Here is a 26,330-nt window from a genome sequence, read left to right on the forward strand (position 1 = left end):
CAAAACTAATCTATGTTGATAGAAATTGGAACAATGATGGCATCTGAGTGATGGGGATTGAATTTGAAGGGGGCACCAAGGGGACTTTCAAAGCTGATGGGGATGTTCTATATTTAATTTCGGTGCTGGATAACCTTTGGTATGTATTTGTCATACCTCATTAAGATTTGTGCTTTTCTCTGTGTGTAGATTTTAGCTCAACCTCAAAAAGGATAATAAAACAATTAATTCATTATTAACAAAATATCAACATACAATTTTTATATTTCCATCAGAATTAAAGAATTTTAATTTTTCTTCTTGATTAGTTGGACATTTGAGGCAAACATTTTTCCTAGAAATAAGCACATAATTCATATATGTATTTACTCCATATGTAGTGTCTACAGTAGCAGTGAAGCCCTGGTGGCACAGTGGTTAAACATTAGGCTGCTAACCAAAAGGTTGGCAGTTGGAATCTACTAGCTGCTCCTTGGAAAACTTATGAGGCAATTCTATTCTGTTCTATAGAATTGCTGAGTCTGATTCAACTCGACAGCAGTGGGTTTGGCTTGGTTTTTGATGGAGTAGCAATGAGGCAGTAAGGAGAAGGTAAAGGCTTTGCTTTGCTTGACCCTCATTTTGTAGTTATTTTCAGTAGCAGTCAACTCTTAGGGCAACTCATGCACTGAATGCCAAAAGTACTTCCAAGTTCATCTTATTCCAAAAAAGGATATTTATTTGAGTATACAGTCAACAGAAGATTGGAGAAATGCTGAATTCCACTGGATCCCTTGGCAGGCCAAATTTCTACTAACTAAAGTATTCAGGCAAAACAATCTGTGCATCAACCACGAGGAATAACTGAATGGGAGTTGGGTGAATCAGCAAAAGCTTTCAGAAGGTAGAAATTCTGTTGATTTTTTCAACCTATCTTGGCTGTACTCTCGCTAGTTTCAGGACACTTTTCACTTTATTCTTTCCAGTGAAAAGCAGTGTAGCTAGCAGAGTCAATAACCAGCACATTGTATATTGTTATTTTGATAATTATTATGTATTATGTAGTGTTATGTATGTCCAAACAACTGTAGCTTAAACTACATTATAAAATTACCCCAATGATTGTTTTCACATTTATAAAATTGGGAATAAAGATAATATCGTAGCCCAGTACTTAGGAGGTGTGCTTAGTAAGTAACAGCTATTGTTAGCAATTAACAATCCTATTAACTCTTGTTTTCATTTTGCAGATAAGGAAATTGTGGCTCAGAGAAGATAAGCCATTTACTTAAATAGTCTATTTCAGCAAAGCCTCTTCCTTCTCCTCATTGCTACTAAAGGCACTATCTATGGGGTGAATAGTGAGAGTCTGTTCTGTTCAGTAAACATTTATTGAGCTCTGCTCTGGGATATACACACATTTTCAAAATTCTAGGAATTTAAAGATGAATCAGGCACAATCTGGCTCGTTGTTGAGTGCATAAAACAGAAAGCTTTCTAGATAGTTCAAGGAAAAAGATTTAATACAGGGAGTTAGGTGCGTAACACTTTATTGGAAGAGCTAGAGGAATGGAAATAAAGGGAGGACTACTACTAAACTCTTGGTTTCAAGGTCATACACCTACAACTGTCTCCACCCTCAAGGCCACTGTCTTCTCACCCTCCAAAGCAATGACTAGGAAATGGAAGGTGGGGTCCAATCACTGCTGCAAAGTCTTGCTTATTAGCTGCTACTGCTGCAGGAAGGTGACTGCTGCCTCCTTCTGATCTTCAAATCTTGCCCATGTGCATCTCGACAAAGCTCTCCTATTCAGAGTCCCAGCTACAAGCTATGTATTTTATATTCTTCCAAACCCTGTTCTCTAGAGTGGGGACATTACATGGGTGGAAATGGATACCATTCTAAGGACCAATGAACTATGTAGAACACCCTATCTCTGCCCACCAAGAGCTCATGGTCTAGTTGTGGATGCAGACAAAGAGATAATATCAGGGTAATGTGGCAAGTGCAGTGATGCACTTAGGTGCTGGGCAAGGGGAGGCAAAGATGGGCTCTTATGGGAGAGCAGTGGGATGAGAAGTGAGAAAAGGATCTGAAAAATCTTTCTGGAGATGATATTGCCCAAACTAAGTCTTAAGCAATGAGTAAGAACATGTCATGCAAAGAAGGAGGAAAGGCCATGTCAGGCATATGAGAGAGAACAAAATCAACCAGCTATAAAACAGCATGATGATTACAGAAATGGAGGGAATTCAGTGGAGTGGAGGTTGTGGGGTTGGGAGTGGAGGCTGTGGGGTTGTGACCTCACTGACACCATGTAGAGAGAGGGGATGAAGCTCCACAGAGGTGGAGGTTAAATATAGAAAGACTTGGGGTGCTATTGAAAATTAGGGGAATCACAGTGATGAAAGGGAAGGAATCAGAAATTATTACCATGTTTTAGACTTTCAGGGCTGAGAGGATAGAAAAATGGTATTAAATCAGGGTTTAAACCTAGATCTAGTTGATTGCAAAGTTAATGATTTCCCTGTTCTTTCACCCTGCTTTGACTGTCATTTAGTACTGATGAAGCCAGTGTATATCTAAAGATGTGTCCAATAAAGTGTACAACATCCTGTGCACGTTATGTACAAATGTGTACATAGTCATTTCTCAGAAATGATTATCAGACTTTGAATCACTGAGCTAAGACTTTTCGCTTCACAGCTTTCATAGCTGATATTCATTGATTTTTGTTATAGAAATCAAATTCTCATTCAGGAGTACATTTTAAAAGCATACTAGGTGATTCTGCTTCAGGCAGTACAGCAGGTTAAAAATTCTTAAATATCTTCCTGCCATGAAATATCAGGATGGTAGATAACTCACAATAAAAGTACTTTCGTATGCATTACTGTACTCTCAAGAACCTGGGAAAAGCTCTCCACCCTCCTCTCCCCCAGCCAAACACACACAGAAGTCTACTGGAAACCAGGAGAGTAAGTGAAGTCTGGGTGGGTGTACTAACCACAGGAACCTAGAGCTTTAGAAACTAACGTTTGCCAGGGGGTTGGGATGGGGAGGTGTGGAGGTTAAGCTTGAACAGATTGAAGAAAAGTGGGGTTCTGGATCAGAGATCCTGCATTCTGATGGCCAGGAAACCTTCAAGGAAATCTCTCTGCCACACCAAATCCAAGTGGAAATATAATGATAGAAGTAACCATTGTATTAATGATGATGATGATGATGATAGTTTTTGGTAGTCTGAGGTCAAATGTCTTATATGGGTCTGAGATTTGAATATACAGTGCAGAGAGAAGCCCCAAGATTAGAAATTAATTTTAAGCTGTCCCAGGTTGGTAGCACCTAGCAGGAAGTATTACAGTATTACAGATCTTCCCTAGAGAAAGGCATCCTTAAGCCAGCTCTCAGAATTTCCAAATATGAGTCCACTGTAAACAAGAGGCCGTGAGCCAAAGTCTGCGGAGAGAAAAAAGTCTAAGTTCAAACCCTCAAGGACTCAGAAATAAACTATGTATACAATATTTATGTTATTAGACAGTGTTATTAATGATGGAACTAGACAAAATGAGCAAAGACCAAGAAACTAGCAAAGCCACACGAGAAGCTATTTTATACCTACTAAATTGGCAAAAATTAGAACAACAATGTGGAACAACTGGAACATTCATGCGTTACTGGAGATGGGGTATAAAAAATAAATAAATTGCTATAATTGCTATAATTTTTTCCTTCTTTTTTTTTAAAAATTGTATTTTAGATGAAGATTTAGAGAGCAAATTAGTTTCTCATTAAACGGTTAGTACACATATGGTTTTGTGACATTGGCTGTCACCCCCACGACATGTCATCACTCTCCCCTTCTTGACCTTGGGCTCCCTAATATCAACTTTCCTCCCTTCTTGTCCTTGTCACTGGGCTAGTGTGCCCATTTAGTCTCATTTTGTTTTATGGGCCTGCCTAATGTTTGGCTGAAGGGTGAATCTCAGGAGTGACTTCCATACTGAGTTAAAATGGAGTCCAGGGGCCATACCCTTGGAGCTTCTCCAGTCTCTGTCAAACCAGTAAGTCCGGTCTTTTTTTTTTTTTTTGGTAAGTTAGTATTTTACTCTACATTTTTTTTTCAGCTCTGCCTGGGACCCTCTATTGTGGTGCCTGTCAGATCACTCTGTGGTGGTAGTCAGGCACCATCTAGTTGTTCTGGACTTAGCCTAGTGGAACCTGTGGTATTTGTGGTCCATTAATTTTTTTTTTTTTTTTAGTCCTTTGGACTAATTTTACCTTGTGTCTTTGGTTTTCTTCATTCTTCATGGCTCTAGATGGGGTGAGACCAGTGGAGTATCTTAGATGGCCACTCACAAGCTTTTAAGACCCTAGACGCTACTCGCCAGAGTAGGATATAGAACATTTTCTTTATGAACTATGTTGTGCCAGTTGAGCTAGATGTCTCCCATGCCATGGTCCCGCGTTTTCAGCCCAGTAATTCAGTCCCTAAGGGAGTTTGGTTGTGTTTATGGAGCTTCCATAACCTTGCTTTGGTCACATTGTACTGGCTTCCCCAGTATTATGTACTGTCTTACCCTTCACCAAAGTTACCACCTATCTATTCTCTATTTATAGTTTTTCCCTCCTCACCTCTCCCTTTCCTTGTAACCATCAAAGATTGTTTATTTTTATGTGTAAACCTTTTCAGGAGTTTTTATTGTAGTGATCTCATACAATATTTGCCCTTCTGTGATTGACTTATTTCACTCAGCATAATGCCCTCCAGATGCATCCATGTTGTGAGATGCTTCACAGTTTCATCACTGTTCCTTATCATTGTGTAGTATTTCATTATGTGTATGTACCTAGTTTGTTTATCCATTCATCTGATGATGGGCATCTAGGTTTTCCATATTTTTGCTTTTGTGAATAATGCTGCTGTGAACATGAGTGCACATATGTCTTTTCTTGTGGTAAAAAAAAAATTGTGATAGCTCTTATTAATTCCTAGGAATGGGATTGCTGGATCATATGGTATTTCTAAGTTTCTAAGGAAGTGCCATTTCCAAAATGGTTCTACCATTTTGCATTCCCACCAGCAGTGCGTAAGAGTTCTTCCAATCTCTCCTCAACCTCTTCAACATTTGTTATTTTCTGTTTTTTTGATTCGTGCCGGTGATGTCGGGGTGAAGTGGTATCTCATTGTAGTTTTGATTTGTATTTCTCTAATGACTTGTGATCAAGAGCATTTCCTCATTTTTCTGTTATCCACCCAAATGTCTTCTTTGGTGAAGTGTCTGTTCATATCCTCTGACCATTTTTAACTGGATTATTTGTCTTTGTGTTGTCGAGGCATTGGATTTTCCTGTAGATTTTAGAGATTAGACCTTTGTCAGATTTGTCATAGCCAATTTTTTTTTCCCACTCTCTAGATTCTCTTTTTACTCCTTTGGTGAAGTCTTTTGATGAGCATAAATGTTTAATTTTTAGAAGACTCCATTTATCTAGCTTACCTTCTGGCATTTGTGTATTGTCAGTTATGGTTTGTATCCTGTTTGTGCCATGTATTAGGGCCTCTAGCATTGACCCTGTTTTTAGTTTTATGATCTTTATAGTTTTTGGTTTTATATTTAGATCTTTGATCCATTTTGAACTAGTTTTTATTTATGGTGTGAGGTATGGGTCCTGTTTCATTTTTTGCAGAGGGACATCCAGTTTTGCCGGCCTCATTTGTTAAAAAGACTGTCTTTTCCACATTTGATGGGCTTTGGGCCTTTGTTGAAGATCAGGTGACTGTAGGTGGATGGTTCTCATCTAGGTTCTCAAATCTGTTCCATTGGTCAATGTGTCTGTCGTTGTACCAATATCAGGCTGTTTTGACTACTGTAGCTGTACAATAGGTCCTGAGGTCAGGTAGTGCAAGTCCTCCTGCTTTATTCTTTTTCAGTAGTGCTTTACTTATCCAGGGTCTCTTCCCTTTTTAATGATTAGTTTTTCCACATCTTTAAAGAATGCTGTTGGTATTCGGATTAGGGTTGCATTGTATTTGTAGATTGCTTTGGGTATAATTGGCATTTTCACCATGTTGAGTCTACCTATCCATGAGCATGGTATATTTTCCCATTTATGTAGCTCTCTTTTGGTTTCTTGTAGTAGTGTTTTGTAGTTTTCTTTGTATAGGTCTTTTACATCCCTGGTTAGATTTATTCCTAAGTATTTTACTGTTTTAGGGTCTCTTATAAATGGTATTGTTTTCCTGATTTTCTTTTCATAGTTTTCTTTATTGGTGTATAGGAATCCAACTGATATTTGTATGCAAAGGACCTCTTTAAAGTGTTGAAAAGCAAAGATGTCACCTTGAAGACTAAGGTGAGCCTGACCCAAGCCATGGTATTTTCAGTCGCAGCGTATGCATGTGAAAACTGGACAGTGAATAAGGCAGACCAAAGAAGAGCAGACGCCTTTGAATTGAGGCATTGGCGAAGAATATTGAATATACCACGGACTGCCAAAAGAATGAACAAATCTGTCTTGGAAGAAGTACAGAATGCTCCTTAGAAACAAGGATGGTGAGACTGCATCTTACATACTTTGGACATGTTGACAGGCGGGCTCAGTCCCTGGAGAAGAACATCATGCTTGGCAAAGTACAGGGTCAGTGGAAAAGAGGAAGACCCTCAACAAGGTGGATTGACACAGTAGCTGCAACAATGAGCTCAAGCATAACAATGATTGTAAGGATGGCGCAGGATCCGGCAATGTTTCGTTCTGTTGTGTGTAGGCTCGCTATGAGTTGGAATAGACTTGGCAGCACCTAACAACAGCAACATCTTGTATCCTGCTGCTCTACTGAATCTTTCTGTTAGTTCCAGTAGTTTTCTTGTGGACCCTTTTGGGTTGTCTATGTATTGTATCATATCATCCGCAAATAGGGCCAGTTTTACTTCTTCCTTACCAATTTGTATGCCCTTTATTTCTTTTCCTTGCCTTATTGCTCTAGCTAGGACTTCCAGCACAATGTCTAATCAGTTTTTTAAGTTGAAGATACATATACTCTGTGACTCAGCTTTTCTGTTTTTAGATAAATAGCCTACAAATACACTTGAACATGCACAAGAGTGTTGTCTAAGAATGGTGAGTGTTCAGAGCATCAGTGCTGGTAATAGAAAAACAAAAAACCTAGAAAACAACGTGCATTGACTGGAGAAAACAGAAATTAATTTTGGTGTGCTATATACTACTATATGTATCTGTGCCAGTGAACTGAAGCTGCATGCTTATAAACCTCAAAAACAAAGAACCTCAAAAACAATGTTTCGTGTTAACAGAGAATACATACACTGTGATAGCATTTTTGTAAAGTTTAAATACTTAAAAAACAACAATATATTTTAGGGATACACGTATACACAGTAAAATATAAAAACAGGAAAGAGAATGATAATATGAAATTTTGAAATGTGGGGGAAGAGGAAACAATATGAATACAGTGAACCCCAAATTTACCAACCGTGTTCTATTTCTTAAGATGTGTGGAGGGTACATGGGTATTTGTCTGACAGTGTCTTTATTGCTTATATACATTATTTGTTTTATTTTGTTTATATAAATATTTCATGAATTGGAATTGACTCGATGGCAAATAGTAACAACAGCAAATATTTCATAATTTAAAACCATACCATGTCTGCGTTTCCGTATGATTCATTTCTATGATTGTAACAACCTCTTGAAGAATGAGAATCTGCATAGTTATAAAATGAGGTAGTGACCTAAAAGGAGACGCATTTTACCTTTAGCTACGCTAATTAATTTATTTTTTGAAGTACTATTGTCTTTTTATAGTGTGCTATTCTCAGGCATAAAATTTGCTTTGCAAAATATGTTGCTCAGCTCTGAAAATCAGTGTGCAAAACCACTAATTCACTGATGCTTATAGAAGTATTCCCTCAAAAAAAATACTGTAATGAGTTTATGCCACATCTGTTTTTGACCAGAGAAACACATTCATGAGAATGTAAATTAAAAAAAATATGTACACAATTCTTTCAGTTCACTTACTTTTGTTTTTCTTCATGTTCTAAGTAGAATCCAGCAGAATGTCAACTATTTGTGATGCCACTTGAGAGACTCATCTATTGGTTTAGTTTTTTTAAAAAAGACTTTATGGTCAGTCCTGTGTGGAATTTTGAGTTAGTAGCAAATAATCAGGCTCATTTATATGGAATCCATTGTATACTCAAGTGAAGTGTAAAATATTGTAATTCATTGGGCTTAAGTATTCTCTTCATATTATGGAGTGGGGTAAGGATGTACCTATTCATTCATGATAGGAAGAAAACACCTCTCCGCATCACATCGGGTTCAAACCTTACACGAGGTTGAGTCCTTCCTGAAGAAGAGCCTGGCTTTATTACAGTCCCATTTTATTACTGTAAGTTCCAAGGATTTTGACTTTTATTTAACCTAGAGAAATGCATCCCTATACTTCTTACAATACAACTCTTAAGTTTTTATTTTGCTTAAGTATGTTTCATTTTTTTTGGTAGTCAAAATAAGGAAAGAGAATGTTTGTAATGAAATTAGTAAAATGGTAAGAAAGACAATCAAGTCCATTTTTATATCTGACAGTTCTCACATTACAAATGATGACATTGCAATCTAATCAGACATTTTAATTCAAATATATTTAATGTAAATATAAATAACTGAAGATTGAAGTTGTCAAGGATTTCATCTTACTTGGATCCACAATCAACACCCATGGAAGCAGCAGTCAAGAAATCAAATGGCGTATTGCCTTCGGCAAATCTGCTGCAAAAGACCTCTTTAAAGTGTTAAAAAGCAAAGATGCACTTTGAAGACTAAGATTTACCTGACCCAGGCCAGAGTATTTTAGATCACCTCATATGCGTGTGAAAGCTGGACAATGAAAAAGGAAGACTGAAGAAGAATTGATGCCTTTGAATTATGAAGTTGGCGAAGAATATTGAATATACCATGGACTGCCAGGAGAACACACAAATCTGTTTTGAAAGAAGTGCAGCCAGAATGCTCCTTAGAAGTGAAGATGGCCAGAGAATGCTCCTTAGAAGTGAGGATGGCCAGAGAAAAGGAGGAAGACCCTCAACGAGATGAACCGATGCGGTGGCTGCAACGATGGGCTCAAGCATAGCAAAGAATGTGAGGATGGTGCAGGACTGGGCAGTGTTTCGTTCTGTTATGCACAGGGTCACTATGAGTTGGAACCAACTCAATGGCACCTAACAACAGCGTAAATAATTGACATAAAATATTTTCTGTAACAAAGATTAATTGTTTGGCAAATATCTAATGACATTTGTTTACGTTTCTTGGCCTATGGTGGGAAACCCTGGTTGCATAGTGGTTAAGTACTATGGCTGCTAGCCAAAAGGTCAGCAGTTGGAATCCACCAGGCGCTCCTTGGAAACTCTATGGGGAAGTTCTACTTTGTCCTAAGGGTCACTCTGGGTCAGAATCGACTTGGTGTCAATGGGTTTGATTTTTTTTTTTTTGGCCTGCAGTGACTGGCTGTTAGTAGTTTGCTGGCTTAAAATAAGGCATTTGTAAAAATGCTGAAATTCTTATCAACAGCCTATTCTTGGGAAGAATTTGCTATTGTACATTGTACAGTTACTATATGAAAGTTACAGGGTTTGGTGTGATAAGGTTTTTTTTTTTACTCTTTTCTTCTTTTCCGTAAGTATACAGATAATCTCAGTTAAGTGTGTAGAATGAAGAGCTTATATACCATATGGCCTTCCCTAAATCTTCTCAATGTATTAAAGAATGTCTCAATTTTTTTCTTTCTCTGTGTTACCCTAGGATAGTTTCCCAGCACGATTTGGAGGAATTCATTTTGTCAATCAACCGTGGTATATCCATGCCTTGTACACCGTGATCCGGCCTTTCCTGAAGGAGAAGACTCGGAAAAGGGTATTTGTCTTCTTTTTTTTACTATCGTTTCCACTCTTCCATTCTATGAATCATGACACATACTGCCTGTATAATACTGACTATAGTGAAATGGGCTAGTGTATTGTATACAAATGTTAAACATAAAAGCCATTTTAAAAGTCTTAATCTTGTGATTAATTCTGAAAAGTGTATCTGTGAAACGAACATTTACAAACTAGCTCTTTTGCTTTCTTACAAAAGGGAAGACACTTTAACACGTCCTTTATATATAAAGCCTCAGTTTAAAGGCCAAAAAAACCCAAACTCCTTTATGCCATACTACTATATTGTTACTGGTGAGCTTCGCTTCAAGTAAGGTCTAGACAAAATTTAAAATTTTTGTATGTTGATAAATGGGAGTGACTTATTTCAAAATGTGCGTTACATAGCATAGAGTGAATTTTGTGGTATCTAATATAATTTTGTAATTACTGTCATGATTAATCATGTTTTTTGGAAATAATGTATAGAAATTTTAACATTTTAGATCAGTTTCATCTAAAAAAGAAGACAAACATAAAATATAAAAAACAATTTTCCTGAGAATTAGGTAATAGTTTATTCAAGCATTTAGTACAGTGCATGCCATATGGTAAGTACTGAACACATTTTGTCATTATTGTTAATAATACAGGTTTTAACAATGCATTTTAAGGCATTTTATCTCATTTAACCCTCACAGCAGGTCTGGCAAGAAAACGTAGTAAGAATTAGCTCCTTTTTCAGAGCTGAGGGAAGTGCGTCTTCGGATGGCTAAGTAACTTGCATATTGATATACACAGCTGTAGAATTGTAGAGCTGAGATATGGGCCCAAATCGTCCAGATTTGCTTAAAATGTGAAGCTATTTTTGACACTCCATGCTGCATCCAATTTTCAAATGATTAATTCCACAGTAAAATATGCTTACTTCTCAATCTATGTGGAAGATACTTTCTCATGTTTCTCAGTGACTGAGGGGACACCTCACGTATTTCAGTGTTGTGGAAACCTTGTTCGTAGAAGCCTCCTTGTGGTTTGAAAGTGTAACTTTTATTATGTATCCATATCAAATATTAGTGGACAGAAATTTTATCTTACATGAATTTGTTGAGAACATTCCAGTGGTTTAGAGAGAAGAATTCTGTAAATAACCAATTTATATTAGGAATTATTTTTACCACTGAGAGTAAAATTAATTCATGTTTTAGAGTTCTGAAAATGCATTGAAGTACCTCACAAATAGCACTTTCAAACTTTGTTTTATGAAGGGGTGAGCAGGTGATCCAAAACACCTGCTGGGGCTTTTAGGACAAATTATACTAGCAAGTGCTTGTGTAGTATTCACTCTAGAATTCACACTGTGCTAAGCATTTTATATATGTTAACTCATTTTATTCTTACAAAAGTGTTTTGGGGTAGGAATTGTTATTTTTCTCATTTTATAGATGGGAAAATGAAGCACAGAAGGTTAAGTAATTTCCTCAGGATCACAGCTAAAAGATAGCAGAGTTGGATATGTGCATATAGAGGGAGTTCCTGGCAGAAGGAATAGCAAAGGCAGAGGTCCTTGGGTAGGGGCACCCTGGTGTATACCTGACCAACATCAAGGAAGCCAGTGTAGCTGCAATGAGTGAGCTATGGGGAAGGGTAATGGGGACAAGATGGGGAGGGAATGTGGTGGGCTAGATCATAGAGGGCCTGTACACTGTTGCAAGGATCTGGGATTTCAGTCAGAGTTAGATGGGAAGTCCTTGAAGGGCTTTGAGTACAGGGATGCCGTGATGTGATGTGATTCTGACATGCTTATGCACCGCTGGCAGTCTCTCGCTGGGTGCAAACTGTTAGCATACTCAACTTCTAACTGAAATGTTGGAGGATTGAGTCTACGTAGAGGCACCTTGGAAGAAAGGCCTGGTGATCTACTTCTGAAAAAATCAGCGACTGAAAACCCTGTGGATCTGGCATGTTCTTATTTGCTACATCCTACTCTGACATACATACATGGGGTCTCCATGAGTCAGAAAAGACTCAGAGGCAACTTTTTTTTAAAGCTTTGTTGAAAAAACAATGATAAGGATGATAAAGATTACGTCTAGAAAAATAGTAATGCACTTCTTTTGACAATTCTTTGGTTGAATTTGATAATTTTGACAATGCCTAGAAAGATGCATTGCTGGAATTATTCCAGACAGAAGGAAGATATCTGAACGTCACTATTTTAATTAAAATTATATGACCTGGAAATTTTCGTATGAAAATGTAATTGTACGTTAAAAAAGTCTTTAGTTTCCATTTACACAAATCAATTCCCAAAGCAAAACCATTATATTTCCATTCTTTCCATTATATTTCTGTACCAGTGTTCTAAGTGATTCAGTGTCACATTATTACTCAAATACCTTATACTTCAGATGCTAGAAATCTATATTCTGAAAGACTGGTAAAAGAAAATCTACTGTATTCAGTAAATCTTTGTCCACAAATTCAGGTATGCAAGAAATGTGTGATTCTTCATTTTCTTAAGTTAAATCTGACTTTGAGTCTCCAAAACACAGGGTTGGTGGGAAATCTCCCCTTTGGCATTATAGGGACTCCTTCTTCAGCACCTTAAATCTTCTATGCTGAGCTAAGCTTCCAGTCCATCAGCGATGACTTCAAACATCCTCTTTTTTTCAAGACAGTCATAGTTTCTTGAAGTAAGGTCTCCTTCTGCTCCCAAACTCTCTGTGAAAAAAGGACATCTTTTCTGAAGCTGGAACCCAAAGGCTAGGCTCTAACCCACCATCAGTGTATTCTTCATCTAGCCCATGGTGGTGGTCTTGCCACTCCCCAAGGGATTGCCAGGGAGCAGGTTTTTCTATTAACTGCTGCAAATTTCCACTTCTGCCTCAATATAGCAGGCCCTCTCTTCTACTCCTTGCCAATTCTCAAAAGTATCCCGCTCTTTGTGTTCCACTCCAGGTCTCCTAGCATAACCTCTTTAATGGAACAATGTAGGAAAATAAATGTCAAAAACAGTAATATCATTCAGGATAATTCTTAGAATCATAAAGTATTCTAAGACAAAGGAGTTGAAGAAGACCGGGATTTCTCCATGAAATGGTAGAAAAGAAAAAAATATAAGAAGAAAACAACTGTAAAATTTTAATAAAGGATTCCACAAAACAAAGAACCATATAAAAGCAAAAATTCAACAGTTGGCTAATTACAATCTAACTGCCTTATCAAATACATCCTTATCTGATACATCTAATTTGCTGAAAAGTTAGAGCATGACAGGAGTTAAGGATGACTCCAAGGTTTTTGGCCTGAGAAGCTGGAAGGTAGTGAAACCATTAACTGATGCTGGGGATATGGAGGAGGAGACTTTGGGAGTAAGATTGAGAGTTCAGTTTTGGACACATTGAGTGTGAAGTGCCAATTGAACATTTAAAGGGAGATGTCAAAAAGAGTGTGCAAATATCAATATAGAGTTTAAGTAAGAGTTCTAGATTCAAGCTATAAATTTGTCAGTGTATATAGACACTATTTAAATCCACGAGACTGAGTAAAGTTACCAAGGTGTGAGTATGGCTAGAGAAGGGAATTAAATCCAAGAACTGAGGCCTGAAGCCCTCCAAAATTAAGCTGTTGGGGTGATGCGGAATAAGCAGCAAAAGAGACTGAAAAGAAGAATCTTAGCAAGGTAGGAGAGAAATAAGAGTCTGTAATATCTTGGAAGCCAGTTATAGAAAATGTTTCTATGAGGACAGTCATCTTCTGTATTCAGTGCTACTGAGAGTTCAAGAAAAATGAGAATTAAGAATGGAACACTCCATTTAGCAAGAGGAGGATTTAGACAAGAACAGTTTTGTGCTGAGGTGAGGGCAAAGTTTGTTTGGATTAGATTTAGGAAAAATGGAAAAGGAATATTTGAACAGTAACTATAGACAACTCTTTTGATGATTTTTGCTCGGAAGGAAAGAAGAGAAATAGGATAACAGCTGGAGGTAAAAGTAGGTCCAAGGAAGGTTTTATATGTGTGTATGGGGTGGGGAGTGGTGTCAGTGTTTGTTCTCTGATGGGGAAGATCTAGCAGAGAGCAGAAAATAGAACATGAAAGATAGAATTGCTTGAGAAATATAACTGAGTAGGAGAGAGAGTGGATTCTAGTGCACAGGTGGAGAGGTTGTCGTTTGTGGGGTTTATCTTTCCATTTTACTAGAAGCAAAGGCAAAGCAAATGAACACAGATGCTGGTGGGTGGGTCTCATCTGGCTGCTCTGTTTTGTCCGTGAAAGAGGAAGCAAAGCCATAAGTTGAAAGTGATACTGAGGAAGGAAGTAGTAGAATGTTACAGAAGAGACAGGATGTGGTGTGCTAGGATTACATTTCCTTCGCTCAGGGTTTATTACCATAATCCTCACATCACTTGATGGGGAAGGTTTCCAACATGAAGAAATACATCTGGTAAAATAAAGGTTATGTACCTAATAAAATAAGGGTTTTAACTACTAGAACTTAACTTTTCCAAGGTAATTCTTTTCATTTCTTATGAGAAGAGACCTGAGATGTATGTTAGTTGTGTGTGTGTGTGTGTGTGTGGTGTGGTGTATATTTTCCTGGGTATAAATTCTGGCTGTTGCGCTCTGCAAATAAGGGCAGGAAGGTTGATAGAGGTGTCGAGTGTGCAACTGTGAAGTACATAGGCCTTGAATCCACCTCCCACTTTTCAACCCCACTGCTCCCTGCAACTTGCCCATTCTGAGCTTAGAGCCCATGATGTTCTGTGGAGCAGACTGGCATCTTCCTGCCCTGTTTTCCAGGCAGTCATTTTCTCCACTTATTTTGGCCAGTGAACTGGTCTCATCTGTTTTTACTCTTCCAGAATTTGTCAAAACTACTTTTTGATTGGTGGCTCCCATCCCTCTTGTTGCATTTGGTGTTGTAGATTATTTTTTTTATATACATTTATTTGAGTAGATTCTAAAGTTATAAAAAGCAAAGACAAATGTATTTGTCTGTTCATCAACTTCTTTTATTTACATCACACACTTTGCATTATAAAACCTTGAACCTGAAGTATGATATTATTTTTAAGTCACTCATATAGTCCTTAAATTAATATTATATAAATTTATTTGAGATAGCAACAAGGCCTTACTAGAGGAGGCTGATCTGCAGTTTTGAGATTGAAATGAGAGAAGAGGAAAAGAGTAGCCGTTTATGGGGAAATAAATCTTGATTTTGAGTATGTGTCTTGAATAATTCTCCACTTAAAAAAAATAAAAGCTCTATGTACAGCTGCCATAAAACACAAAAAACCACACCTGTTGCTGTAGAGTCAATTCCGACTCATAGCGACCCTATAGGACAGAGTAGAGCTGACCCAAAGAGTTTCCAAGGAGTGACTGGTGGATTTGAACTCCTGACCTTTTGGTTAGCAGCCATAGCTCTTAACCACTGCACCACCAGGGCTCCAACAGCGACTTTATGACCTCATGCACACCAGAACAAAACACTGCCTGGCCCTGCACCATCCCAGTGATCGGCTGCAGATCAGACCCTTGTGATCCACAGGGTTTTACTGGCCTTTTTTCTAGTCCATCTTAGCCTGGACACTCTCCCGAAATCTGTTCAGCAAGTCTCCACTGACAGATGGGTGGTAGCTGCACATGAAGTGCATTAGGTAAGTGTTCACAAAAGGGAGCATTGACCTAAACAAAACATTTATCTGCACGCTTCACCTTAACCTGGCCCTTCATTTTTTAACAGCAGACAAGGCGTAAGGGAAGTCAGGGACATTTAGATCTGCCAAGGGTGTCAAAGGGCAGCTTGTCCAAGCTCTCAGTTTAGGCACCCATGTGTTTTCTTTCTTCAGTTTTGGTGTCTTGAGTGAAAGGGAATTTATAAGCTTGTCACACAGACATCTCCTATGGATGTCTATCTTTAATTGTTAGAAAGTTCTTCCCTAGGTTGAGCTGAATTCACCTTTCTATTACCTGGTTCAGTCCCACAGGAGCAGCACAAAATGAACACCTTCCTGCTTCTGCACTGGTGGCATGTTGCACAAGGTGCTTCTTCCCTGCTCTCGGGGATTATGAGAGATTGGCTTCAAACCAAAAGAAAAAAAAGGAAACCTTGGGAGATGCTCTTATTACTAAACCAAAAAAAAAAAAAAAAACCTAAACCCATTGCCATGGAGTCGATTCCAACTCAAGGGACCCTATAGGACAGCGTAGAACCATCCCAGAGGGTTTCCAAAGAGCAGCTGGTGGATTTGACCTGCCAACCTTTTGGATAGCAGCCATAGCTCTTAACCACTGTGCCACCAGGACTCCAACAGCTACTACATGACCCAGCAATTCCACTCTCAGCTATATTTCCAAGAGATTTGAAAGCAGCAACACAAGAAGACACAGATACACAGATGTTCATTGTAGCTCTAGTCACAATAGCCAAAAGGTAGAAACAAACCAAATACTCATCAACAGATGAATGGATAAACAAAATGTGGCATATACATACAATGGAATATTGCTCTGCCATAAAGAAAAATTAAGTCCTGATACATGCCACAACATGGATGACCCTTGAAAACATAATGCTGAATGAAATAAGTCAGTCACAAAAGGATAGATATTGTATGATCTCACTAGTATGAAGTACCTAGGATAGGTAAATATATAGAGATCAGGGTTTAACTGTGGATACCACGGGTGGTTGGGAGGGGGAATATGTGAAATTATTGTTCAGGAAGCATTGAGTTTTTGTTTATGAGAATGGAAAATTTGACAAAGGATATTGGTGACATTCGTAAAGCATGATTGATATAATTCATCTCACTGAATGTATAGGTGAAAAATGTTGAATTGACTAGTGTTTTGTTTTCTATATTTATACAACGATAAAAAAGCTCTGTATAGCTGATAATACCAATATAGTTTTACATTTTAAATCTACTATCCTATTTTCCATTTGGACAATAAGCAAGGATATCTCTAGTAGAGGAGATTCTGGCAACATTACAGAACGTAAGTCCTTTGGGACATGACCCGTCACTCAACCTTTCATGATGACAATGCTAATTTCCTTCTTTTGTTTATACCACACACTTTGAATTATAAAACAGTAATTTAGTGGTTACAGTATTTTTATTTTTATTGGTGATAAAGAGAAAGCCATACTGGTAACAGTTTTGGGCTTAACAACTTGAATAAGCTCCGTAATTGATGAGTCTCTTAAGAGAAGGATCTGTTTTAACAGCATTTATTATGCACATAATTAAGTTTACACAACTAATACCACCATGATGCACAGATCAACATGCACCTCTTTTTCTCCTTATGCCCCTCATTATGAATCAGAAAACTAAATTTCTGGTTCCAGCCCTTTAACCCAGTGAGTATCTTGACTGTCTAGAGACTACATAGAATCCTTGATCCTCAGTTTTCTTATATGAAATATTAGAATAATAGTACCAGCCATGCCTGTATCATAGAGTGGATGAGAACATAAATATTTTAACGGATGTGGGAAAATCTTGTATTTGCTCCTACCCTCATCCCTCTTTCCCAGCATCTGAATAGTGTTTATTCTTTTCTGTGTGTTTCTCCCACCCATTTTCTTGCATTTCTAGATATTTTTGCATGGTAACAACCTGAACAGTCTACACCAACTAATTCATCCTGAGATCCTGCCCTCTGAGTTCGGAGGAATGCTGCCCCCTTATGACATGGGCACATGGGCAAGAACGCTGCTAGACCATGAGTATGATGATGACAGTGAATACAACGTGGACTCCTACAGCATGCCTGTGAAGGAAGTAGAAAAGGAGCTCTCTCCCAAGTCTATGAAGAGGTATACTGGAATACATTGGGAAATGCACTGGGGGTGGAATGGGGGGGGGGATGCATACTGAGTCTAAATCCAGGTTTTATATTTTTCTGAAATTGATGTTTGGTGGGATTTTAAAGCTTTTTATACCTCCATGATGTCTAAGAAGTATGAGTCAGTGATAAAGTCATCTGAGGTAACCTCGTGTCAGTGTTGTTCCAAATTTACAATCTAGCAGAGTCCTTAGAAATTACCAAATCTCATGTTTTTTTTCAAACTTTTTCCTGAGGAGCCAAGGATTCTGGTAGGCACCTCTGGAAGAGCAAGTGGGAAGAGAAAAGTACCCATCTCCAGTGTAATAACAACTCTGCTTTTATCTGAGCAATTTTTTGGACTTCAGTGTAGGATTTTCTTTGAAGAAAGGGATTTATGGCGAGCACTCTCTCTCTGTCACACACACACTGGTCAATCCAAAGCACTACATTCAAAGCTTATGTTCCCTTTTCAGTATCTCTGCCAAGTCTGTTCAAATGTCTGACCATTCTTGGGGCAAAATGTTCTCTTTCCTTACAGCTTTAATCTTTATAAAATTCATTGGTGAGTCATAGTCTGACTCTCCGCTTTAATCCTCAGGTTATTTTTATGCTTATTTTCTTTCAATAAATGCATATTTATTGAACAAGTGCTTTATAATCGGCAGTTTTTAGGTGGTTTTGGATCCAGTGTAGATTGGAATGTGTCATTCAGTCTAGCGGTGATGGAGGTGGGGTGTCAGATACACAAATGCATAACTGGTCCCTGGTTTGCATTCTCGTTCTGGATTTGGATTCTATAACAAACAAGAAGTCTAATCTACAGGATTTCCAAGCCTCACTAACACTAACAAATATTATTTTTATGATTTGTTTTCCATCCACAGAAATGCAGGAACCAGAGCCCCCTCAAATTTCTTCTCACCTAGCTCAGGGAAGTCCCAAGGGCATCTCACATGTCATACCAAACACTCTCCTGAAAACCGTGCAACATCCATCTTTGATCATGGCTCTGACGCACGGCTTGGCACCCCTGTTCTTCGAAACTGCCCTCTGTTTTGTGGCTGCTTCTGATGCTGATGATGTTGCTGTTGTTAGTGTGTGTCTGATGAGTTCCCTTGCCCAGGATGCTGCACAACTCGTCAGAGAGAAGGGAAAGCCCAGATACACATTCCATTCTTCAACTTCTCTATCAACAAGTTTATGTTTGAAACAAGCCTAGGCTACTAGACACCCTTCTCTTAGAGCAGGAGCCCTTAACTTGAGACCCATGGTCTCCTAACATGAGGGGTTTTTTGATGAACTCTCAAGAGATTCTGTTAAGTTCTTAAAATTGTATGCAAAGTTGCAAGTGTATGTCTGTGAATATAAGTATATTCTGTGCATTTTTCTAGAGAGAAGGCATTTTAACAAACTATCAAGATGTTTTCTAAAGCAAAAATAGTTAAACCAAAAAACCAAACCCATTGCCTTTGAGTCTATTCCAACTCATAGTGACCCTATAGGACAGAGTAGAACTGCCCCATAGGGTTTCCAAGGAGCACCTGGTGGATTTGAACTGCTGACCTTTTCGTTAGTAACCATAGCTCTTCACTACAATGCCACCAGTGTTTCCAAAATAGTTAAAAGCAACTGCTTAATAATGGCTTCCTTCTAATAACAATAATAATAATCCAAATAATAATAGTTGTAACAATCGTACCTACTATTTTTTAAGTTCTTACCAGGAGTCAGGCACTGGGCACCTTTTGTTTTTGTTTGTTTGTTTTTACATTAATTTAGTTAATCATCACAGCAACCCTTTTTAACAGGAATATTTTATTCCCGAAATCACATAGTATATGGTGGAACAGGAGTTGCAATCCATGATGTATAGAGTCTTCTGTACTTGTTGATATAACCCTATTTTCTTTCCATGGAAGTATGGTACAGAGCTCCCTCACTCTGGAGCTGAGCTATGCAAGTATTTGGAGACTGCTGTGATAGGTGTCCCTATAGCCTTCTCCTTTGTCAGCTAATAGTGTGAACTTCTTTGAACTACTATTTGTGTGACATGTTTACTACTGTCGTCCCCTCCTTTGAGCTCATTTATCTCCGTATCCCCTACAGCCTCAGGCACACCACCATCAGTTGCACCCTACTCGCCTTCACTTTCCCCAACACCTCTGACATGGATTCAATTGTGTCCCCCCAAAATATGTGTCAACTTGGTTAGGCTGTGATTCACAGTATTTTTGGCTGTCCTTCATTTCATGATTGTAATTTTATGTTAAAGAGGATTAGGTTAGGATTGTAACGCCCTTACCCAGGTCACATCCTGATCCAATGTCCAGGGAGTTTCCCTGGGGTGTGGTCTGCACCACCTTTTATCTCTCAAGAGATAAAAAGGAAAGGGAACCAAGCAGAGAGTTGGAGACCTCATACCACCAAGAAAGCAGTGCCAGGAACAGAGCGTGTCCTTTGGACCTGGGGTCCCTAAGCAGGAGAAGCTCCTGGTCCAGGGGCACATTGATGAGAAGGCCAACAGAGAAAGCCTTCCCCTGGAGCTGACGCCCTGAATTTGAACTTTTAGCCTTCTTTACTGTGAAGAAATAAATTTCTCTTTGTTAAAGCCATCCACTTGTGGTATTTCTGTTATAGCAGCAGTAGATAACTAAGACAACCTCCAAGCTGGTGTCTTTCCCTCCACTCTTACCCTGTCCCTGTCTCACATTTATTATCCAATGATGGTCTAAAATTAAAAAAAAAAAAAGACATATCAGATGATTGCACTTCTTTGCTTTAAAAGCTCTAATGACTGCTGATTATACAGTTAATAAATTCAACTCCATATCATGGCTTACAAGATGCTGTGTATTCTGACCCTGCCTACCTTCCCCTTCTAACTCACCCTCTTCCTCTTCTACTATATCTAAAACACAATTGCCAACTTTCTGCTTCTTCATCCTCTCCAACTTATTACTGTTTAAGGGCTTTTGCATTGGTTCACCACTGCTAGAATGCTTACTTTTTGCATCTTCAAATGGCTGGCCCCTATCAAAAGTCATCTTCTCCAAACAGTCCTTTGGTCTTTATCAACCATCAAGTATTAATTAGCTCTACCTATCTTCCCATTTGGAAACCCTGGTGGTGTAGTGGTTAAGAGCTACACCTGCTAACCAGAAGGTCAGCAGTTCGAATCCACCAGGCGCTCTTTGGAAACTCTATGGGGAGACAGTCCTAGTCTGTCCTATAGGGTCGCTATGAGTCAGAATCGACTCGAGGGCAGTGGGTTTGGTTTTGGCCTACCCATTCTAGTCACTGCCTATCAATCACCCCTCTCTATTTTCTGCGTAGCATTATCAGTCTGTGAAATGACTGATCTTATTTCATTTTTTATTGCCTACCCCAAATGGAAGCTTCTTGGAGACCATGGTTTTGCATATCCTATTCTCTTAATCCCCGTGCCTCGTATAGGGCCTGACACTTGGGCGAGGCTCATTAAATATCAGTTGAATGAATGGAGTGCTGTGAAGTCAGTCAGTGGCCCCTTTCAATTGCAGTGTTCATAACTGAATAGATGTCATCTGACCCTCATATCACTACTTGCATTTAGGTTCCTCAGTTCTGTCTTTGAGCATAGACCTCCTTGGTTTCTTTTGGTTCCTGTTGTTGTTGTCACTGTTACTGTTCAGGCAGCCAAAGCACATTGCTGATTCATATTGAACACCCTAAAACTATTGAGTCTCTTTTACATATAAATCCATGTCTTCCTGAGTCTCTATTTCTTTGTTTAGCTTTTTGCTCCAAGCACATTACTTTAATTGATTAACACTTGTTAGATTTGGCTCAGTGTATACACCTTTGAAAGTCTTTTTTGGATCAGAATTCTCTTCTCCAATTAATTAGGCCAGTACTCCCCTACAGGGTTGATGCACACACACCGACTTCTCCAACTCTGAGGTTCTTGCTTCCCCTGACATGGGCTGATTAGGAGTTCAGACATCCTTTGTTTGGTGTAGGATTTGTATCATATGAAGTTTTTATGGTTGTATTTGAAACGTCCTGAAGGAAAAGATTAAGAGAGTTGTTTCACTTGATTCTCTTCTCTGTCAGGGAATGGCATCTCCCAAGGATGGAGGATGGGAGAAGATTGTTTTAGGTTCTACCCTGCTCCCCATTTCCTTTTATGTTTTATATTATGCATAGATTGAGAAATCATTTCTCCAGCAAAGAGGTGTGGGTAATTTTTCTTTTGGGCAAGTTTTACTTGAAGAACTTGACCCTTTGTGTAAATTTGTAGAGGGATGATATAATTAAGTGAAAAGAGACAAAGTTCTCCAGATGCTGGGAGTCTTCCGTCATATCTCCAGTGCCCAGGATAGTTCCTGGCACATAACAGCAGCAATGAACAACAATACTAACATTGCTATGGTGATATGACCTTCTGATTTTATTGAATAATATTAAATGTTTATTGTTACTATATGCCGAACACTACTCTAAGTGCTTTGTACATATTGACTCATTTGCTTCTCAAAACATCTAATGAAGTAGTACTATCTCCATTTTATTTATGAAGATTCCAGGACACAGAGAAGGTAAGTAGTACTATCTCCATTTTATTTTGAAGACACCAGGACACATAGCTACAGAGTACCAATGCCAATATTGGAACATAAGCAGTGATTTTCCACAGTCTGTTTCCCCAACCACTCCCAATTGCCTTGTGTCAGAATTTGTGCTGGGCTTTATAACACAGTATTGCATTTGATTCTCACTACATCTGTATGATGTGTTATTTTTTTCATTTTACAGATAAAGAAGCAAAATGCTAGGAAGTTTTCACCTTCCCAGGGTCCCAGGGCTAGTAAATAGCAGAACCAAAAATGGAATCCAGCTCTGTCCAAAATCTGGTCTCTTAGCCACTATAGTGTAACAGAATATTGTAGATGTATAATAAATGAATAAACTAATAGTGATAACTAACCTTAAATTATTGGTTTTCAGGAAAGAATATTATTCATTGCACAGACAGTAGGGCCTGCATGGAGACTGCTGACATGTATTAACACCTCCCGCTATTGCATCTAGAACAGACCAATTCATTAACAGTGGGGACCCTGCAGAAATAATCCTGTTCTGTAGTATAAGAGATTAAAAAAAAAAAATCTGGACTCGCATGACAGTACATTTAGTTCAAGTAAATACCAAAAAACCTTAATTTGAGACTATTTCTACCTGGCTTGTTTTATTAAGGAATGGTCTACATATCTAATCAACATTCATCGCCTGACAATGCTGATATCTGTAGTATATGATAAAAGCAAACTAAGAATTCAATCCCAGGTTGAATAGTGCTCTGTTATTTAAAATGTTTTGTTAAAATTCACATAGTTTCTAATAATATTTTTTAAGAAATAGTCAAAGGACTTAAATGAGTGTGTGTGTGCGTGTACGTGCGCACACTTTAATAAAATACTAGAGCAAATCCTTAAATTGTGTATCTTGTGCTGTCTGAAGAGCTTTGATGTATACTTATTGAATGTTATTATTATATACCTCGACATTTCGTATATATTTCTGCAGAGAATTGCTTTCTCCATTGTCCTCATTACTTTTCACTCCCAATGCTTAATATTAAAGTTCTTTCAGTATAGAAATTATTTATTGGATGGAAGTTAAGTATTTAGATATAGACTTGCATACTGAGATCCTGTTGTTTACTAGACCCTGTGATACACATTGTGTTTACAGTAAGGAGAGACACTGACAGAGAATCCCTGCTCACGGAGCTTACAGTTTAGTGGGTACCAGTTGTCAGGCTAATTCTTTAGTCTGGAACTTTGAATAAACCTCTCTCTATTTTAGCATGGATTCAGCTTGGGAAACTAATTTTCTTAGGTGAATCTTATTGAAAATAAATAAATAAAGATCTGTTCACTAAGTATTTTGTGCAGTTATGCACTTCCTTAAAATATAAATCTATTTATTCATGTACTTTTTCCTAAGATAATTATGTTTGTTGCACTTAAAGTGATGCAAAATCTCTCTTCTCTCTCTCCTTGTCATCCTTGTTCTCCTCCTTGTCCTCCTTCTCTTCCTTTCCTCCATCTCTCTCTTTCTCTGACTCTGCTCTAGTCAGTCACCTTTCTGAGGTAGGCATCTAATTACCTATTTAATATTGAGATAAATTCGTGAAAATGACTTAGGAAATAAAACCTGTGCCTTTTTTATGCTCCCACCTTCATTTTCATTCCTTTTCTTAGAAACAAACTTGAGCTTATTTAAATAAAGGAGTCAGTTTATCAGTTAACCCTGTAATTATTTTTGCTTTAATAATTAGTTCTGTTGCTGTTCTTTTTCATTAGCATGTGCAGTTGTATGTTAGCTTATAGTCTTTCTTTTTGAAAGTTAATGAGGTCTGCTAAGAGGCATATTGCCACAGCTATAGCCTATTGGCTGGAATGCAGCAGCAGGGGAAAAATTCATTACTGAGAAGAATTTTAAAAGGGCAGCTGCTTCCTTAATGCTACAGCTATTAAGACGGTAGTTTCCTGCCACAACAGTAGCATGTCTCATTGACTTTCCTCCTTCTTGGTTTCATGTTGTTTCCTAATGATGAATTGAGATATGATCCCCACCTGCTATCAAGGGAATGTGTAAGAGGGTTTCAAATTATTTGCTTTCTTAATTATAAGGTGTTGCTGCCTGAAGAAGAGGGAATCTTACTCTTTTAAGAGACTTCAAACATTTTATGAAACTTTCAAATTAAGATTGATTTTTTTCTATTTCTTTTTTAATTTTTATTGTGCTTTAAGTGATTGATTTTATTTGGATGTCCTAGTTAGAAATTTAACAAAAATCACATTCAACTTTGGATTTTTTTGTAATGTGATCATTCAAATATAAAATGATGGTTAGAGAAAAATGGGCATTTATATTGAATTTGTTCTGTAGAGCCCTTTAAGAAAGAAATCAAGTCTCCTATTATTTCTGTTTTCTCATAACAATGATTTTGTTGCAATATTTTCTCCATTTGGAGATTTTTTTTTTTTCTTGTAAGGGGGGACACATTTGTCCTCTTATTAGGAATTCAGTATCTCAAAGAATCCTGTTCCATGGTGAAGAGGAGCACTTAAACCTGTTATGGTCTATTTAGAGTCCTTTGCTGTTCACTATTTTATTTAGAGGCCAGAAAGGATTGTTTCCTTACTCTTATGTAAAACACCCCCATAAGTGTTTCTCTCTCTGAATGTGCAGTATTCTCAATTCATAAATTCCTTGATGTAGGGGAAGATAATCCCGCATCCAAGGGAGAGTAATAATGAAGAAAAGACAGAGAAGAGAATGTCAAGAGTGATTATTTGGTAATAACTCTCTGACATTGGCTTTATCCTTTGCAGATCCCAGTCAGTAGTGGATCCTACAGTACTAAAACGCATGGATAAAAACGAGGAAGAAAACATGCAACCTTTGCTCTCTCTGGACTGATACTCTGCACTCCATATGGATTAGAAATGGAAGGTACTAGTTTTCAGCAACAAGGACAGCACTGTGGAAGATTTACCAGCTGGAAACCTATTTATTCATGTTAATGTAGCATAATATATAATAAGGTGTCAGGCTTTCCCATTTGCCTGAACCATGGGTGCCCTGAGATGGATTTAAAAAAAAAAGTCAATAATTTATTCTGTTAAGTGCCAAGTTCTTTGTAAATACAATGTAATCTTCATGTCAACTTTGTAAATTTTGGTAGTAACCTAATTTGGAAAAGATTGGCTCATGAGTCCATGCCAGCGATATGAACTATAACAAAAAAGAGAAAAGACACATAAAAGATCAAAGTGAATGAAGTGTAGCCCTGGTTCCTATGAAGCCATATATCAGATATTATAGTGATTGTTTCATTGTTCTTCTCTGAAACTCTGTCAGTATTCAGACGTTCTTTTAATGGACACAGGGAACTAGATGATTCTAGGAAATTATTATGATAAATGTATTTCCTGTCTAGTGATTTTCATTTCACAGGAAATGTGTCCTATCAGCTATTACTGGCCTTGCATTTTAGAGACAAGGAATGGCAGATGAGCTGGTAAAATGAACACTTGAACTCTTCAGTGTTGTTTAAGTCCGGGAGTCTTGCAAAAAGATAAGTCCCCCCCAATTAAGGTGTGAAATTCTTTTCAAACTGCTGTATTCACAATGTGCCCTTTATTCAAGACCCCTTTGTATCTCTGTCTGATGTACTTTAAGAATTTCTCCCAAAAAACTCTTCTACCAGGAGAAAGAGAACTCATTCGTGAATAGGTTTTGACAGCTAGTTTTGAACGTAAAATTTGCCACTTACAGATAAGAGACTAATTTCTGATTCTTGTGCATTGGTTGGAAAATATATATTCACACACACATATATATTTTTATTGAGCTCTAAAGAATCCTTGATGTGACAGGCTTATAAAAATAAAACATACATATTCAATTGTCTTAGAGATGTTATAGATTATTGATGAGATGCTAACTCTGGAAAACCACTTCCACTAAGTTAATGAAAATGAGGTATAGTGAAACAGACTTGCAG

At 37.9% G+C, this 26,330-nt stretch overlaps 1 protein-coding gene across 3 annotated transcripts in view; it reads left to right on the top strand.

Moving 5' to 3' along the window:
• The window catches only part of CLVS2 (clavesin 2), a 78,608-nt gene extending 52,923 nt beyond the window's left edge, over window positions 1-25,685 (top strand). For 2 of the 3 annotated variants that reach the window (XM_049900123.1, XM_049900117.1), the window contains exons 4-6: window positions 9,812-9,922; window positions 17,542-17,762; window positions 25,156-25,685. In XM_049900123.1, coding sequence (XP_049756080.1) covers window positions 9,812-9,922; window positions 17,542-17,762; window positions 25,156-25,243 — 420 coding nt within the window. In that variant the 3' untranslated portion in view covers window positions 25,244-25,685. Of the gene's footprint in view, window positions 1-9,811; window positions 9,923-17,541; window positions 17,763-23,890; window positions 23,908-25,155 lie in introns of all 3 variants that reach the window. The other variant, XM_049900130.1, reaches the window with a different exon arrangement.
• Window positions 25,686-26,330: the final 645 nt, after the last annotated feature.

Source organism: Elephas maximus, chromosome 1, assembly GCF_024166365.1.
Source record: "Elephas maximus indicus isolate mEleMax1 chromosome 1, mEleMax1 primary haplotype, whole genome shotgun sequence".
Lineage (NCBI taxonomy): Eukaryota > Metazoa > Chordata > Mammalia > Proboscidea > Elephantidae > Elephas > Elephas maximus.